Raw genomic sequence first — 17,765 nt, 5'->3', positions numbered from 1 at the left:
TACAGGCGTGAGCCATCGCACCTGGCCAAGACTGGGAGGTTGATGAGGATGGGGGTGGGGGAAATGGTGGCCCCAGGCTGGGGCAGCAGCAGCAGAGATGGGGGAAGGGGATTACCACCAAGAGTTGTGTGGGTGGAAGAGCAACAAGCCTGGTGACACTGAGTGAGGAATGGCTGAGAGAGGACCCCAAGTTTCTGCCTTTGCCAGTTATGGTGGGTGGGACTGCCTGCTGGGATGGGGCCCCAGGGGAAGTGAAGTGCTTGCTCTGTTTGGGACAAGTTGAGCATGATGTTCCTGCAGGGCATCCAGGGAGAGAGTATGAGGGCAGTTGGGTCTGTAGTTCTGAGTTCAGGACAAGGGTCCAATCTAAAGATTGATGAATAGACAAGTGGGAGTGGGTGGGGTGGCCCCAGGGGATGTCCTGAAGGACACCAACCAGAATGGGAACAGCCAAAGAGGAAGGAGGAAAACCAGGAGATTTGGAAACCAGGGGATTACCCACCCGCTATAATGGAGTGGGTAATTAGTCAAGACTGAGGAGCGTCTGTTGGACTCAGTTAAAAGGAGCTTACCAGGCAGGGGTCTTTCTGAGTCATGGTGGAGGCAGTCCGAAGCTTTATCACAGGAGGGAATGGGAGGTGAGGCCGTGGAGAAAGCTGGAGCAGAGGACTCCTGATTACTTCGTGACCAGAAAGAGTGAGGCTCAGGGTGGAGAGTTTTTTTTTTTTTTTTTTGGACAGTCTTACTCTGTCACCAGGTTGGAGTGCAGTGGCACGATCTTGGCTCATTGCAGCCTTCGTCTCCCAGGTTCAGGTGATTTTCCTGCTTCAGCCTCCCAAGTACCTGGGATTACAAGCACGTGCCACCACACCTGGCTAATGTTTGTATTTTTAGCAGAGACAGGGTTTCTCCATGTTGGCCAGGAGGCTGGTCTCAAACTCCTGGCCTTAAGTGATCCACCTGCCCTGGCCTCCCAAAGTGTTGGGATTACAGGCAAAAGCCACCATGACTGGCCTTTTTTTTTTTTTTTTGCGACAGTCCCGCTCTTTTGCGCAGGGTGGAGTGCAGTGGTGCGTTCTTGGCTCACTGCAACCTCCACTTTCCAGGTTCAAGCAATTCTCCTGCCTCAGCCCTCTGAGTCACTGGGATTACAGGTGCCCACCACCATGCCTGGCTAATTTTTGTATTTTTAGTACAGAAGAGTAGAGAAGGGGGTTTCACCACGTTGGCCAGGCTGGTCTCAACTTCCTGACCTCAAGTGATCCACCTACCTCAGCCTCCCAAAGTGTTGAGGTGACAGGCATAAGCCATCACACCCAGCCAGAGAATTGGCTTTTTAAGGTTGAACGTTGGTGGGAAGAAGCCATCAGGAGCAGATATAGCCCTTGAACAGAGGATGGGGCTGGGTTCTTAGAGACTGGTGGAGGCTGTCTATTCCAGGCTCCACCACATGGGCTGGGACCAAGAAAGAGAGAACTGGCAGCTGAGCTGGGCAAGGACTTAGCTCTCCATTGCAGAGCACCTCTGCTCACCTGGATCCCAGAGCAATCCCTAAGCCAAGGCCTCTGCCAGGAGTCTTCCCAAGCTGTCCCCATCCCTGCCAGCCCAGTCTGACCTGCAGCAGCACAGGCTGATTATTTCTACCTGCAGTAGGCTATGCTGGAGACCAGGGGACTCAGAACTGCACCTGGCTTGGGCTCGGGTCCATTAGTCCCCGGGGAGACAGGCTGAAGTGCTTGCCTGTGAAATTAAAGCAGACTGGGTTGGCCCCCTGTTCTGTATCCCAGTGGATGGATGAGCGGGGCAAGGACAGATGAAAGAATCCTGGGCGGAATTTCAGAAGACCTGGGGGTAGAGCTTTCTGGCCCTTTGATGCTGGGCAAGTCACTTAACTCCCTGAGGAGCCCCCAGTGTCCCCCATCTGGGCATGAATGAGAGCTGCTGGCAGGGTTGTCCTAAGGATTGGGTGGGCTGCCTTGTTTGTCTCGTGCGTGTGTTTACTGGGGGTGGGAAGCATGACAGTACCAGGAGTAAGAAGGCAGCCACATGTCTCGGGCAGCGTATGCACCCTGCCTCATGGAATCAGGGCTGCTGAGGAGAGGCCTGCAGGACGGGCCCGGGATGGTGGCCAGGTTCATGCGCATTTGGAACCGGCCCGCTCAGGGTCTCCTAGCAGCCCAGGCTCCGCCCCACTCCGGAGAGGCGGGAGTGGGGAGTGGAGAGTTGGGGGAGCTAACCAGAGGAGTTGATGCTTCTTCTCAACCCCGGAAAGGCGAATTTGGCATGTGAGCACCCAGATCAGCCCTTCCCAGAGGGACTGACCGTGAGGAGGCTCCCTCTCAGGGATTAGTCCCCCATTCGGAGGCCGAAGTGCTCCTGGCGCCGGGGCGGAGCTGAGCTCCAGATGTCCGGGCGCGCACAGCTGGAGGGTTACGTGGCACGGCACCGGTCCCCCTTCCTGCCAACGCTGCATTTGGCTCAGGCCCCGTCCATGGCGGCCCCTGGGACCCTGCGCTGAGCCCCGGAGGCCAGGGCGTCCGGGGCTGCGCCACTTCCGAGGGCCGAGCGTGAGTGTAGGGACCCCAGGGCCCACGTTGAGGGGATGGCACGGGTGGAAAGGATTCGGCCTCAGCACGAGGGAGGCGGGCGGGGGAGGGGCCGAGACTCCCGTCTCCCTGCCCGGTCCTGGGTCGCAGTCCTGGGCCGAAGCGAGGCTGCCAGAGAGTTGGCTACATGGGTGAACTTCTCGTCCCTTCAGGCTGCCCGTCCCGGCGGTGCGACACGGCCGGAAGGAGGAGAACGACGCGAAGGGCTCAACCGCCGGTCGCTGGAGCCCCCCGGGGCGTGGCCTTCCGCCCCCTCGTCTGGGGAGGGCGGGGCTCCTTGCCCCCTGCCGCCGACTGCGACCCTTACAGGGGAGGGAGGGCGCAGGCCGCGCGGAGATGAGGAGGCTGCGCCTACGCAGGGACGCTTCGCTCACGCTGCTCCTCTGCGCCTCCCTGGGCCTCCTACTCTATGCGCAGCGCGACGGCGCGACCCCGACGACGAGCGCGCCGAGAGCGCGAGGGAGGGCGGCACCAAGGCCCACTCCCCCGCCCCGCGCGTTCCAGTTACCCGACGCGGGTGCAGCCCCACCGGCCTACGAAGGAGACACACCGGTGCCGCCCACGCCCACGGGACCCTTTGACTTCGCCCGCTATTTGCGCGCCAAGGACCAGCGGCGGTTTCCGCTGCTCATTAACCAACCGCACAAGTGCCGCGGCGACGGAGCACCCGGTGGCCGCCCAGACCTGCTTATTGCTGTCAAGTCAGTGGCAGAGGACTTCGAGCGGCGCCAAGCCGTGCGCCAGACGTGGGGCGCGGAGGGTCGGGTGCAGGGGGCGCTGGTGCGCCGCGTGTTCTTGCTGGGCGTGCCCAGGGGCGCAGGATCGGGCGGGGCCGACGAAGTTGGGGAGGGCGCACGAACCCACTGGCGCGCCCTGCTGCGGGCCGAGAGCCTTGCCTATGCGGACATCCTGCTCTGGGCCTTCGACGACACCTTTTTTAACCTAACGCTCAAGGAGATCCACTTTCTAGCCTGGGCCTCAGCTTTCTGCCCCGACGTGCGCTTCGTTTTTAAGGGCGACGCCGATGTGTTCGTGAACGTGGGGAATCTCCTGGAGTTCCTGGCGTCGCGGGATCCGGCGCAAGACCTGCTTGCTGGTGACGTAATTGTGCAGGCGCGGCCCATCCGCACGCGGGCTAGCAAGTACTACATCCCTGAGGCCGTGTACGGCCTGCCCGCCTATCCGGCCTACGCGGGCGGCGGTGGCTTTGTGCTTTCCGGGGCCACGCTGCACCGCCTGGCTGGTGCCTGTGCGCAGGTCGAGCTCTTCCCCATCGACGACGTCTTTCTGGGCATGTGTCTGCAGCGCCTGCGGCTCACGCCCGAGCCTCACCTTGCTTTCCGCACCTTTGGCATCCCCCAGCCTTCAGCCGCGCCGCATCTGAGCACCTTCGACCCCTGCTTTTACCGCGAGCTGGTTGTAGTGCATGGGCTCTCGGCCGCTGACATCTGGCTTATGTGGCGCCTGCTGCACGGGCCGCATGGGCCAGCCTGTGCGCATCCACAGCCTGTCGCTGCAGGCCCCTTCCAATGGGACTCCTAGCTCCCAATTACAGCCCCAAGGTCCTAACTCAGACCCAAGATGGAGCCGGTTTCCCAGGCAGATTATTGCCGTGTATGTGGTTCTTCCCCGATCACCAGGTGCCTGTCTCCACAGGATCCCAGGGGATGGGGGTTAAGCTTGGCTCCTGGTGGTCCACCCTGCTGGAACCAGTTGAAACCCGTGTAATGGTGACCCTTTGAGCGAGCCACGGCTGGGTGGTAGATGACCATCTCTTGTCCAACAGGTCCCAGAGCAATGGACATGTCTGGTCCTCCTAGTAGCACAGAGGTGTGTTCAGGTGGGGTGGCAGGGACTCATGGAATTCTACCACACTGCTGGATTTGGAACCTCTAGGCTGACGCGGACGCATGCCGAGGCTTTCAAGGCCAGGCCCCACAGAGAGGTGGAGGGGCTCCGGCCGCCACAGCCTTCATGAACCTGGCAGGCACTCTGCCACAGCTCATCTGAAAACAGACATTGTGCTTCTCACAACCTCTCCTGGGCCCAGGTGTGGCCGAGCACCAGGGATGGAGCCACACATAAGGGACAAATGAGTGCATGGTCCTTCCTAGTCTTCCCCCACCTCCTGAACCCACACAACAATGCCAGTCTCCCACTGGAGGCCGTATTCCCTCAGAGGAGCCAAGGAATGTCTTCCCCTGAGACGCCACCACTATTAATTTCCCATATTCTTCACCCCCTTGCTCAAAAAACCAATACCCACACTTAGTACAAACATCCCAGCAACAGCACATGGCAGGCCATTGCTGAGGACACAGGTGCTTTATTGGAGAGGGGATGTGGGCACGGGATAAGGAAGATTCCCACATTCCAGGAGGATGGGAACAGTCCTGGCTGCCCCTGACAGTGGGGGATATGCAAGGGGCTCTGGCCAGGCCACAGTCCAAATGGGAAGACACCAGTCAGTCACAAAGTCATGGGAGCGCCACACAAACCTGGCTATAAGGCCCAGGAACCATATAGGAGCCTGAGGCAGGTCCCCTGCACATTCATCATTAAACTATACAGGATGAGGCTGTACATGAGTTAATTACAAAAGAGTCATATTTACAAAAATCTGTACACACATTTGAAAAACTCACAAAATTGTCATCTATGTATCACAAGTTGCTAGACCAAAATATTAAAAATGGGATAAAATTATACATTTCTCTTCTCAATTCTTTTCAAAAGGATTAATATTTTTAAAGCACATATATGCTACTTTCCATTAGCAAGACCCATGAAGGGACTGAGCAGCCCAGCCTTCCTTGAGCCCCCAGACGCTTTGAGCCATGAAATGGCTCAGCCAGGGGCCAGTGCCCAGGGTTGGGGCAGGGAGCCAGCCCACAGTGCAGAACAGAATGCTGAAACACAACAGAAGTAGGAAGATGTCTTTGGCTAAAACTTTGGCATTAAATAAAAGAGGCAAACAGCATGGAAACATGCAGCCCTGCCAGCCAGGTTGGGGCAGAGCAGGGGCACAGGCAATCTTGAAAGCTGACTCCAACAGGGGTGAGAACCAGGCCTGGGCACGTACCTGGATGGTAGAAAGCTGTGTTTCAACCAGTTTGGTGTGCCCAGGCAGGGAGCACGTGCAAGAAAGGAACAGGGAAGGGCAGGTGGGTCACCCTGGCCACAGCCAGCTCATCAAGTAACTAAAGTGGATGTAGTGCAAATGTTGCAACCAAGTACTACGGACACGCTACCTGCTTGCCTTAAGGGTCATGTGGCAATGTGGGGCCAAAGGCAGGACTTTGTCCTTATCCTGGGTGCCTATGTCCTCAGTCACAGAAAGAGCCCCAAGTCTTCCCAACGTGCATGGGACAAGGGTTGACGTGTCCTGCCTCCTTGCTTGTTTGTTGAGAGCTCCTGGGTCCAGGAATCAAGGCTCAAACTTTGTGCTTCTCTTTGCAGTCTGTGTCCCCTGCTGGCACCAGCAGGCCAAGGATGGACAGAGGAATATCTGGGCCACTCAGCCTATGGCAGAGCATGCATCCTGAGCCCAACCTCAGAACATCACAACAGCCCTTCAACACTGGCCAGGTGTCCAAGAAAACCCACAGGGTGGTACAGAGGCCCACTGAGCAGGATGTGATGCACAGTTTCATGGGACAGAGGGGCATAGGTGGGGATGTCCCTAGGAGAGCTCCGCTGTTCTCAGGTGGCTACCAGGCCTAGGGGGGCCATACAGGGTCACCGAGGCAATGTGGTTGTTCTGCATGACCTGGTGTGAGAAGAGGACAGTGGGTCAAGGGGGAGGGGTAGAGGGATGTAGGCAGATCCTGTGCATGAGGGCTGCAGGTTGTGTGACACACCTGTACCTAAGGGCTAGGCTTCCCAACTCCTCAACCTCCCCTGGTTGCTAAGGGCCCCTCTCTACTTGAGATCTGCCTGTTTCTCAATGGTTATACGCAGCCTTTACCAGGGCCATGTGTCCAGTCCTTCTGGAACTGTTGGTGTCTGCTGGAGATACCGCATCCACAGGTATCTCACCTGTGATACCTGTGGGCAGCTCACTGTTCTCCCAAGTCAGTGGGGCCTCCAGAGCCACTGACTCCCCTACAATGCATTCGTTCACATGCCACTGGAGCGCCCCCAACACCCTCAGGTGGGCCCCACTTTCCCTGTGGTTCCCTTCCCTGCTATACTCATCTTTTCAGATAGAAACTTGGGATTCATTACCTCCCATCTTATTGGATACAGACCACTGCTTTGGCCTCTGTGACCCCAGATTTCTCAACATCATTTTTGAACCTTCACTGGTAAGTGTGGGGAGGCCAGACATGCAGCAGACAGGGTTGCTGGAGAAGGATGAATCTGCCCACTATGGCAGTTAGGCCCTCCCCAGTTTCACTCCATCATTCACCTGGCTCTGCCATGACCAGCAACCCCCTAGGCAGTTTATTTCTAGGGCTTCCACAGCTTACCTCAAAGATCATTCGCTGAAGACCAAAACAGAATGTGGAACCAAATGGGTTGGTGTTGTTTGGGGAGGAAGACCTGAGGCCAGAGAATTCAGAATTAGAGGGGCAGACAGAGGCCACAGCCTTGAAACAAGGGATCCAGTGTTTTCTGGGGTGTGGGATACTGGCCAGTAGTCTCATGGCTGTGAGTGTATGTCTGTTTCCCACACAGGCCTGCAAGGTCCTAGGGGTAGGGATGGCCTCACTCAACTCAGAATCGTACATACAGAACCCAACAGGGCACAAAAAGTTACTGTGGAACTAGACTAGGGTGGTGAGGAGTCAAGAGGGCTCTCTTGAGTCAGAGAATCTCAGGCAGCATGGTAACCAGGAATGGGGCCGTGGACGTCAGCAGGCAGCAGCTTTGATGGGAAAAAGACAGCCCAGGCCAGCCAGCCAAGCCCTCCTTCCTTATGAATTCATAACTAAAGGTGAGAAGGCCCCCTACCTGGAGGTAGGGTTGGGAGACGGGAGCTACCCATGGGGACAGCCTCTCTAGCACAGGTGAACACAGAGAACAGTTGACTCACTCTTAATGTGGAATGGGGCAGGAATTATGCTTGTGGCAACACCAGAAACTTCTGTAATTTTTTTTTTTTTTGAGACGGAGTCTCGCTCTTTCGCCCAGGCTGGACTGCAGTGGTGCTATTTCGGCTCACTGCAAGCTCCGCCTCCTGGGTTCACGCCATTCTCCTGCCTCAGCTTCCTGAGTAGCTGGGACCACAGGCACCCGCCACCACGCCCGGCTAATTTTTTGTATTTTCAGTAGAGATGGGGTTTCACCGTGTTAGCCAGGATGGTCTCGATCTCCTGACCTCGTGATCTGCCCGCCTCGGCCTCCCAAAGTGCTGGCATTAGAGGCGTGAGCCACCGCGCCTGGGCAACTTCTGTAATTTTTAAGCAACATCCACTGTGCCAGGCTTCCCTGGACTTTCTGGGCTCTGAGGAGTCAGGTGGGATGGCCAGGGACATCAAACTCCCGCTCACCTGTGCAGAACAACAGGCTTCTCCACAGGGTGGCCCAGGAGCTCCTGGATGTTGTCCCACTGCAAGAGGGACAGAGGGGAGCAGGGGTTAGTAGGGACATGAACGTGCCTGTGACCAATGGCTGGCCTAGAGGACACAGCCCCATGCTGCCTGCAGGTTCATGTCCACCTCATTCTCAGGCTGTGCCAGGTAGGAAGATAGGTGCTCACCTTGCTGTAGGTCGTGCATGTTTCTGTCTGACCGTCTGCATTTTCTGAAAGGAGAAGACAGCAGGGCAGATTGGTAGCTGGCCCAGCCTACCTGTGGCCCCAGCCCACCTGTGGCCCCAGCCCTAGGCAGGATCCAGACCTGGTGTCCCTTTGCACTGGGGTTGGAGTACATGGGGAGGACTAACAGGCTGTTTTGGAGTTCCAGGGTGGAAGAGGATGGAGGGGTGAAGGGAGGTCAGTCAGGTGTGAGCTACACCAACTGGCAGTGGGTGGCAGGCAACAAGGATAGGCTGGGGGCCCCTGGATGATCATCTGTAGATAAGAAACTCCCCCCTCCACAGGCCAGCAATCCCACAGTCAAAGGAAAAGGCCTCAAGGGCCTCTAGGAGACTCAGACCAAGAACACTGCAGCCCCCAGAACAATGAGTGCACCCCAGAGGAACTGAGGCCATGGGCAGAGGCTCTACACACCCAACTACTGCTTCGATCTTTCTCCCTTCTCATAGTGGAAAACAGACTCTAAAACCCCTCCCTTACCCTGAGAGCTTTCACTACTCACCTTTCTTTATGGCTAGTGGGATCTTGAACTCACAGCGATGATAACTAGAGAGAAGGCAGATGGGTAAAGGCTAGGCCTCGTAGAAGGCCTGGCCACTCCCATATTCCAACCCCATACCCCAGGAGAAACAGAACCAAACACACCTGCCCAAAGACCTGGCTCTGAGCCCCTGACAGTGTTCATTGAGAGAGGCCAGATTTAGGCATGGAAGTCAAACAGAAAAGATCTTGGCCCTGGGGTCTGGAGAGCCTATGACCTTGGATAAGACATCAAGCTTTCTGAACCGATTTCCCTATTTATAAAATGGGTTCAAATAGAGAGATATAAGGCACTGGACCCTGTGCCAGGAACACAGCAAGCACTCAGGAAATTCACTTCCCATGAAACAGCAAGAATTCAGATGTAGATAAATTAGTGAACACCCAAAGCCACAAGCTCTTTCCTGGGGTTTTCAGTCCAAAACTCACTTTACAGAGGGGAAGGTACAGACAGGTGTACGCACATGTTGAAATTATAATGCCCAGGGTAATTGGTGTGTAGAACAAACTTCTTCACTTTGTGTGTATTCGCATCAAAGAGGATGTCCTGGAATAGAAAACAAGGGTACTCAAGGAGGGAATGTTACTGAGGCAGGGCAGAGGCCTTTCCAAGGGCATGCTCAACTTGGGACATCCACTCCACTCCACAGTGAGAATGCCTGCAGGCATCACCTTTCTTCCAGACAACAGTCCAGGGGACAGGCCAACCAGCTTTTAGACATTTTCTTTTCTTTTTTTTTTTTAGACAGAGTCTCACTGTATCACCGAGGCTGGAGTGCAGTGGCACCGTGTCAACTCACTGCAACCTCCGTCTCCTGGGTTCAAGCAATTCTCCTGCCTCAGCCTCCCGAGGAGCTGGGATTACAGGTGCTCACCACCACGCCTAGCTAGTTTTTTTTAAAATATTTTTTATTTTTAGTAGAGACGGGGTTTCACCATGTTGACCAGGCTAATGAAGTGGGGACCCAACCATCTACAGACCTGACAGGCACAGGGGCTGCAGCTACCAGTTCTTAGGAACAAAAACGTAAGGGAGATCCTTCCTGCCAATGGCACCTGATAAAAAAAAATCTAACTGAGAGCAGATTTTGGCTCTAAGGCTACCAAGAAGATTGAGAGTCACCTCTTTTTTTTCTTTTTTTTTTTTTGAGACGGAGTCTCACCTCTGTCGCCCAGGCTGGAGTGCAGTGGCATGATGTTGGCTCACTGAAACCTCTGCCTCCTAAGTTCAAGCGATTCTCCTGCCTCAGCCTCCCCAGTAGCTGAGAATACAGGCGCACACTACCATGTCCGGCTAGTTTTTGTAATTTTAGTGGAGATGGGGGTTTCACCATATTGGTCAGGCTGGTCTCGAACTCCTGACCTCAGGTGATCCACCCACCTTGGCTTCACAAAGTGCTGGGATTACAGGCGTGAGCCACCATGCTGGCCAAGTCACCTGGTTCTTGGCTCAAGGCCACCTGACTATTCTGAATTCCACGATCCATCAGATCCTCCTGGCTTCCATTACACACTCTGTGGGAGTCAGCAACTCCAGGAACTGAAGTTAGAGCCTGACCTCTTTCCAGGACTTGGACCTGGATTTGATGCCACCCAGTGAATACTTCCCTCCTATCCCCTACCCTTCCCAGCTTCATATCTATCTAACTGCTTGGGCCTGTGACCTCAGGGTCACCTCTGACTCTACCCCCGTACCCACAGCCAACTAAGTCCTACTGTGGCCAGTCCCTTCTCTCCATCTTCCCTGTCACCTGCTGATGGCAGCAATGGCCCATCTGGAGCGGCTGCTGTGAGGATGCTGACTGCAGCAGGAGAAGTGTGGCCAGGACCTGTTTTCCCATAGAACTGTGCAGAGTCTGTGGGAACTGGGAACAGGTGAGAGCCCTGCCCTCTACTGAGTTGGCAGCGCAGGAGCCCATGCTCCTCGGTGTAACTGCAGCCTCCCAGCTGCAGCTCCAGACCCTGGCATCCCTGCACTCTCAGGGCCCCAGAAGGCCCCTTGCCCTGGCAGGCTTGACAGTGTCTGCTTCTACTCCCTAGCCTCTCCCCACTCCCGGTGCCTGCTCTGGGGAGGAGCAAAGTTGTGGCTCAGCCCAGGCGCTGTCCCAACCTGGCTGGGAGTACACACGCTCAGGGGGGCACTGACACACACTAGCCCCCTGCTGCCTCGGCATGCACAGCATGGGCACCATGGATGGCATGTTGATGGCGGTAGGAAGCAGAAGGGCTCCTGGGCGGAAAGGGCTGGGTCCCAGGTGAAACCCCACCTTCAAGCCAGGGATGGCCTAAGGCCTGGGGGCCGGGCTGCCAGCTCTGGGTAGAATCTGTGGGTGGAGTGAGAATTTATGGTGCTTTTTGCGGGCCTGCTCATGGACCAATCAGCATGCACTTCCTCCCTTCTGAGCCCATAAAAACCCCGGATTCAGCCAGACTTGGACAGACGTCAAGACTACCAGCTGTGGGAAGGAGCTACCCACTTCAGGTCTTCTTGACTCCTCAGGACAACCTGCCTACAGAAAGCAGCTACCCACTATGGGTATTCTCTCTGCTGAGAGCTGGACACTCATAAGGACGACCTGCCTGTGGAAAGGAGCTGCCCACTATGGGTCTCCTCTGAACTGTTCTGTTGCTCAATAAAGCTCCTCTCCTTTTTGCTTACCCTCCAGCTGTTTGCATACCTCAATCTTCCTGGACGCAGGACAAGAACTTGGGACCCACTGAATGGTGGGACTGAAAGAAGTGTAACATAAATAGGGCTGAAATGCCCTGCCCCGCTTTCCCCATTGCGAGCAACAAGAAGAGCTGCAGCCCTTCAGGAAGCCCAGACCTAGGAGCTCCCCGAGCCAGAGCTGTGACACCCTGTTTGGGGCTCTGTGGTTCCTGGTGTCTCCAAGCTTCCGGGTGTCACTGCGTTCTCCTTGTCCAGACACAGGTGCCAGCAATGGAAGCTGCTTGCAGTACATGTGATCTAGCCTTACCCTTACATGGAGCCGGTGCCTATGCTGGCGCCTGGAGCCGCTCGCCCCACCACAGCAGTCAGTGTGCCTGGCTGGGCGCAGTGGCCGGACGCCACATTCACTCGCTCACACCCCTTGCCATTCCATGCCTGGTTTGCCCTTGGCAGGCATGGGATCCAGGGTGGTAGCGTGAGCCAAGCGCAACCTGCCAGGCTGAGTGAGCGGAATGAGCCCAGTGGGACCAAGCAAAAATTGGGGCAAAGGCACCACCGGCCACAGAAGTTTCCGGCTGGAAAAGCAACACCCTAAAGTTCTCGAGATACTATCATCACTGGCCCTTGAACCAGAGGTCCAGCTGCAACAGCACTGTTCCCTCCTGCCGCCATCCTACTCTCAGGAGTTCATGACCCGATAGCAGCTACACTACTACTCTTGGCTCCTGTGTTTGGTCTTTCCCACTTGGACAGACTCAGTCTCTCCTCACTCCCTCTCTGGAATCTACTTTGCTGCCTCAGGACCTCAGACCCTAGAAAACTCAAAGGTTACAAGACCCATGGTCCAGGCTAGCCCTGCCCTCTGACATGTTTCCTGCTGAAACACTGTTTACACAATCATTTCTCATGTCTGCATCTTACCCACCAGCTGGACTGTCCACACTGGCCAGCTACCAGCTACATCCAGCGCCCTGGGTCCAGAGCACAGGGATACAGCAATGCCTCTGGGGTGTCCTCTAAAAATATACAAGCACACCTCACACGTCTCCAAGCCTTTTCAGTCTCCATTTTGTGACTCCAGAAGAGGGTCCTATGCTTTACAAAAGGGCAGTTCCCCAAACAGCTTAATCTGAATGATTTTCAAGGCCTCCATCTGTGGAACGTATTTCTCTCAGAAAAGAAGTCAATATGTACCAGGGAACCTAGCGTTCCTGAGCAATCCTGGTTGCGGGAAAGGTCTACTTTGGAGTACCAGAGCCTATGCAAAACAACCCTGGGCAAAGCCAGCTGGCACTAGGTTCTCCAATGCCCATGGTTCCAGCTGCATGTGGACACACAAATCTGCAAAAGTGCACTGTCCACCCCAATAGAAATGAAGGGCTTCTCTGAGGAATCACAACTTACCACTCCAAGAGTGAAGTAGTTAAAAAAGTAGTCATTGCACTTCGATGGAACTTGTTTATGAGGGGAAGGAGAATGAATTTTCATCTGTAGGGAAAAAACAACCATAAATTAAAATCCATCCCTCTAATATAGTTCTGGATTAACATAAAGTCTACAAATTGTGTTCCATGAGTAACATTAAGCTGCGGTACAAGCAAGAGTGTGGGGAGTCTCAGCTCCTGGTGCTGACCAGTCTAGGAGGAGAGGGGGCCAGCTGTCATTGATTATGGACTGCCTTGGTCTCCAAGGAAAGGTAGGCACTATGGAGAGGGACAGAGTCAGGGTAATTAGACTACAGGGGTTAGAAAACAGTTTTCAACTTACTTTACCATTAGCTTTAATTAGAACAACTTCTATGGGAAAATAGCAAACAGTTTACTTTGGTGTTGATTTAAAAAAAGAGGGAGAGAGACTGCAACATAATTCCCCTACCTTGTCTTCTGATTTATAGAAGACTTTGTGTGGAGAGCCAAGCATGCTAAGAACATCTTGGCAGGAATCACCAAAATACACTGAACGTTCAAATACCCGCATCTTGGCATCTGCTAATAGGCCAGGTCCACAACCTGCAAAAAATAAGAGAGAGGTTGTCAGGTTATGGTTAGGACCAGAGACCCTCTCTGGGGGCCCCAGAGAAGCTACTGGCTTCATGCTACATTATGAGGTCTGGCAAGGGGCAAGACTGCATGTAAGCAGAAACATCAGGTCACCAGGGCTTAAGACTGTACAAGAGATCACTATCTATTCAAAATAATGCCAGGGACTTATTCAATCCCCCACATGTGACATGAAGCTCTGAAGACTTCATTCACTTATTCATTCACTAACTATTTTATTGCCTACCATGTGCTAGGACATTGTGCTAGATGTTGAAGAAACAAAAGTGAACAAAAGCAGTGCAGTTTCTGACCAGACATGGTGGCTCACTCCTGTAATCCCAGCACTTTGCGAGGCCAAGGTGGATGGATTGTTTGAGCTCAGAGTTCGACACCAGCCTGGGCAACATGGTGATACCCTGTCTCTACAAAAACATACAAGAATTAGCTGGGCATGGTGTTGGGTGTCTGTAGTCCCAGCTACTTGGGAGGCTGAGGTGGGAGGATCACTTGAGCCCGAGATGCAGAGGTTGCAGTGAGCCAAGATCACACCACTGCACTCTAGCCTGGGTGACAGAGACAGTCTCAAAAAAAAAAAAAAAAAAAAGGCAGTGCTGTTTCTTCCCCATAAGCTCCATCACTGGAGCTTATGTGTGCTGCAGAAGACCTTAATCAGATCATCACACAACTATGGTAAGATGCAAAGATTTATGTTAAGAGGTACTTCTTGGCTGGGTGCGGTGGCTTCTGCCTATAATCCCAGCACTTTGGGAGGTCAAGCGGGGTGGATTGCTTGAGCTCAGGCATTCAAGACCAGCCTGGGCAACATGGTGAAACTCCGGCTCTACAAAATATAATACAAAAATTAGCTAGGCGTGGTGGCACATTCCTGCAGTCCTAGCTACTTGGGAGGCTAAGGTGGGAGGATCACTTGAGCACCGGAGGCAGAGACTGCAGTGAGCTAAGATCACACCACTGCATTCCAGCCTGGGTGACAGAGTGAGACACTGTCTTTAAAAAAAAAACAAAAGAGGCCGGGCGTGGTGGCTCAAGCCTGTAATCCCAGCACTTTGGGAGGCCGAGACGGGCGGATCACGAGGTCAGGAGATCGAGACCATCCTGGCGAACACGGTGAAACCCCGTCTCTACTAAAAAATACAAAAAACTAGCCGGGCGAGGTGGTGGGCGCCTGTAGTCCCAGCTACTCGGGAGGCTGAGGCAGGAGAATGGCGTGAACCCGGGAGGCGGAGCTTGCAGTGAGCTGAGATCCGGCCACTGCGCTCCAGCCTGGGCAACAGAGCGAGACTCCATCTCAAAAAAAAAAAAACAAAAGGAAAGAAAAAGAAAAAAAAGATACAAAAGTACTCTCAATGGTAACCCCTAATAGAGACACTGAACCTCTAAGACTGCTCTATCAACAAGTAGAGTGAAGCATGCATTACTTGACTCCCTAATTCTACAAAAACACCTGACAGAGCCCTCCAACCCAGACAAGAGCCATTATCACTCAAAAGGGACAAACGAGCTAAGTAGAGGAATAAAAGACCTTCTGATTTGCCAAAAGTTTATTCTTTGGGAAGAATCTTTAAGCTCTGACTTTTTCTAATACAACATTTCAGAAATGATTACAGTTAATGACACACACACAAACATACAGATGTAGAAGTGGTTGTAGCACAGTAATAGACGCACCAACAGTAAACATATCCCCATTTTGTGGAGGGGGAGACAAGGCGTTTTGCTCCCAGCCCCCAGCAAAAAAAAAAAAAAAGGAAGCAAAGAATCTGAGAAGGATTGTAATTCCTGGTGCCATGATAATCACTGACACCATCTTACTCAGCACAAGGCTTTACAGTTGTCAAAGTTCTCTCATGTGTAACAATCCATTTGCTATATACAGAAGGTTTAGAGAACCCAAATCTGAAATAACTAGGTACTGAGTTCAACTAACCCAAGAATCTCTATTCTCAGCAAGTATACACTGAGGGGCAAATAAAGGCTTAGGCAAGCCTGGGTGACCTATAGAACCCACCAAAAGTCCTGTCAAGCTGGACTGTGGGCCCAAAGTATCCAGTGGCCTAACACATTTCTTCAGGTGCCAGATACGTGTGGATGACAGATGGGGGCTGCAGGGAAGGAACCCTTTACAGGTGAGTCTTCTCTTTTGTCTCCCTCTGCTTGAAGTGTATCTAGGTAGAATTACCCCCAGTTTCAGGCTACTTTTTAGATTGTGATTCCCCAGAGTGTATCTTTCCACAAATTATTGTGGAGACCCAGATGGCTGAACTGACTCCCTGCATTAAAACCATCACTGCAGCCATATTCCATAAGGAAGGATATGAGAAATGAGTGGGTCAAGAAACTTGTGCTTGCCACAGGAAACTCTCAGTGAAGACGATAACCCTCTGAGGCCCTGACTTAACAAATCGTTTGCCCTGCTGACAGTGTAAGCAGTGAGCAGTGTGACTGCTGGGAATGTGCTGTACAAGGTGGCAGACATAATCAGCTGGGAGTCCACCCTTAACAGGCTCCTCCTGCTGTCATCTGGGATGATTAATGACCCTGGTCCTTGACCACCCTGCTGTTTCAAGCAGTGATCCTCTTGGGCAAAAATATACTAAATCACTTCACCTTGCTGTCACATCTCAATTCTCTCAAAAACCATGGCTCATGCTGGGCGCGGTGGCTCACACCTGTAATCCCAGCACTTTGGGAGGCTGAGGCGGACAGATCACTTGATGTCAGGAGTTTGAAACTAGCCTGGTCAATATGGTGCAACCCCATCTCTACTAAAAATACAGAAATTAGCCTGGTGTGGTGGTACACATCTGTAATCCCAGATACTTGGGAGGCTGAGGCATGAGAATTGCTTGAACCCAGAAGGTAGAGGTTGCAGTGAGCTGAGATCGTGCCACTGCACTCTAGCCTCAAAAAATAACGACGACAACAACAAAAAACCCCAAAACCACAGCTCAAGTGTGATACTCCTTTAAGTAGCTGTTCTGTCTTGGCTAGAAAATCACATTTTAAGAAATTCTTAACATGGAGGTTGTGAACTATCTAATCATTCACAGAAGTGGGCTCAGAGTTTATATACCAGATTCTTAATAATTAAGACCCATTTGGGAGGCTGAGGTGGGAGGACCGCTTAAGGCTAGGAGTTTGAGACCAGCCTGGGCAACACAGGGAGACCACATGTCTACAAAAAAATAGAATTAACTGAGTATGGTGGTGATGTGCGCCTGCAGTCCCAGTTTCTTTGGAGGCTGAGGCAGGAGGATTCCTTGTACCCAGGAGTTAAAGGCTGCACTTAGCTATGATAGTGCCACCGCATTCCAGCTTGGGTGACAGCGGGAGACCATGTCTCAAATAAAGAAAAAAGCAGCAAAAAAAAAACCCCAAAAAACAAAAAAAAACAATGCCTCAGAGACTGATGCAGGAAAACAAATGCTGGTTGGTTAGGTTATGAGCTCCATGAAGGTTCTCAGCTATCTTTATGGGAACAAACTCCACACTGAAGCTCCCAGTCCCGTTAAGCACAATTCACAACCAAAAGCAGCCGACATTGGCCAGGCATGGGAAAGTCACAAAATGAGGCGTGGATCCTGGAGGGACTAGCTACTGAAGGTGACAACTCTTTTTTTCTTTTTTTTTGTAAGATGGGGTTTCGCTCTTGTTGCCCAGGCTAGAGTGCAATGGCGCTATCTCGGCTCACTGCAACCTCCGCCTTCCAGGTTCAAGCGATTCTCCCATCTCAGCCTTCTGAGTAGCTGGGATTACAGGCGCGCATTACCACGCCTGGCTAATTTTTGTATTTTTAGTAGATGGGGTTTCATCATATTGGTCAGGCTGGTCTTGAACTCCTGACCTCAGGTAATCCGCCTGTCTTGGCCACCCAAAGTGCTGGGATTACAGGCATGAGCCACCGCGCTTGGCCAACTCTGTCTTTTCATTGTTGTTGTTGTTGCTCATGGTTGGCAAAACTCTTGACAAAGTGTGGCCAAACCACAATTCAACAAGTCCCGTCTGCTTGCCTACATTGAGAACTTAGCATTGGCCGGCCGCGGTGGCTCAAGCCTGTAATCCCAGCACTTTGGGAGGCCGAGACGGGCGGATCACGAGGTCAGGAGATCGAGACCATCCTGGCG

The 17,765-nt window shown here is 53.2% G+C and overlaps 2 protein-coding genes across 2 annotated transcripts in view; one reads left to right on the top strand and one right to left on the bottom strand.

Moving 5' to 3' along the window:
* Positions 1–2,223: 2,223 nt before the first annotated feature.
* Positions 2,224–5,312, top strand: B3GNT9 (UDP-GlcNAc:betaGal beta-1,3-N-acetylglucosaminyltransferase 9). Its single transcript, XM_011996667.1, has 2 exons — positions 2,224–2,567; positions 2,759–5,312. The coding sequence occupies exon 2, from the start codon at positions 2,943–2,945 to the stop codon at positions 4,146–4,148; it is 1,206 nt and encodes a 401-aa protein (XP_011852057.1). The 5' UTR covers positions 2,224–2,567; positions 2,759–2,942; the 3' UTR covers positions 4,149–5,312.
* The window catches only part of LOC105551489 (chromosome unknown open reading frame, human C16orf70), a 48,803-nt gene continuing 35,911 nt past the window's right edge, over positions 4,874–17,765 (bottom strand). Inside the window, exons 7-14 of the mRNA XM_011996741.1 lie at positions 13,454–13,587; positions 12,983–13,066; positions 9,372–9,454; positions 8,870–8,913; positions 8,311–8,354; positions 8,102–8,160; positions 7,079–7,151; positions 4,874–6,375 (exon numbers count right to left, since the gene is read on the bottom strand). Coding sequence (XP_011852131.1) covers positions 6,289–6,375; positions 7,079–7,151; positions 8,102–8,160; positions 8,311–8,354; positions 8,870–8,913; positions 9,372–9,454; positions 12,983–13,066; positions 13,454–13,587 — 608 coding nt within the window. The 3' untranslated portion in view covers positions 4,874–6,288. The remainder of the gene's footprint in view (positions 6,376–7,078; positions 7,152–8,101; positions 8,161–8,310; positions 8,355–8,869; positions 8,914–9,371; positions 9,455–12,982; positions 13,067–13,453; positions 13,588–17,765) is intronic.

The sequence above is a fragment of the Mandrillus leucophaeus genome, unplaced genomic scaffold (genome assembly GCF_000951045.1).
Source record: "Mandrillus leucophaeus isolate KB7577 unplaced genomic scaffold, Mleu.le_1.0 Scaffold522, whole genome shotgun sequence".
Taxonomy (NCBI): domain Eukaryota; kingdom Metazoa; phylum Chordata; class Mammalia; order Primates; family Cercopithecidae; genus Mandrillus; species Mandrillus leucophaeus.
Note: the sequence above shows the minus strand (reverse complement) of the source record. Positions and strands in the feature narration are given on the sequence as shown.

Excerpts from the sequence above, each read along its gene's own strand:
- B3GNT9 (XM_011996667.1), top strand. The coding sequence starts at position 2,943 with ATGAGGAGGCTGCGCCTACGCAGGGACGCTTCGCTCACGCTGCTCCTC.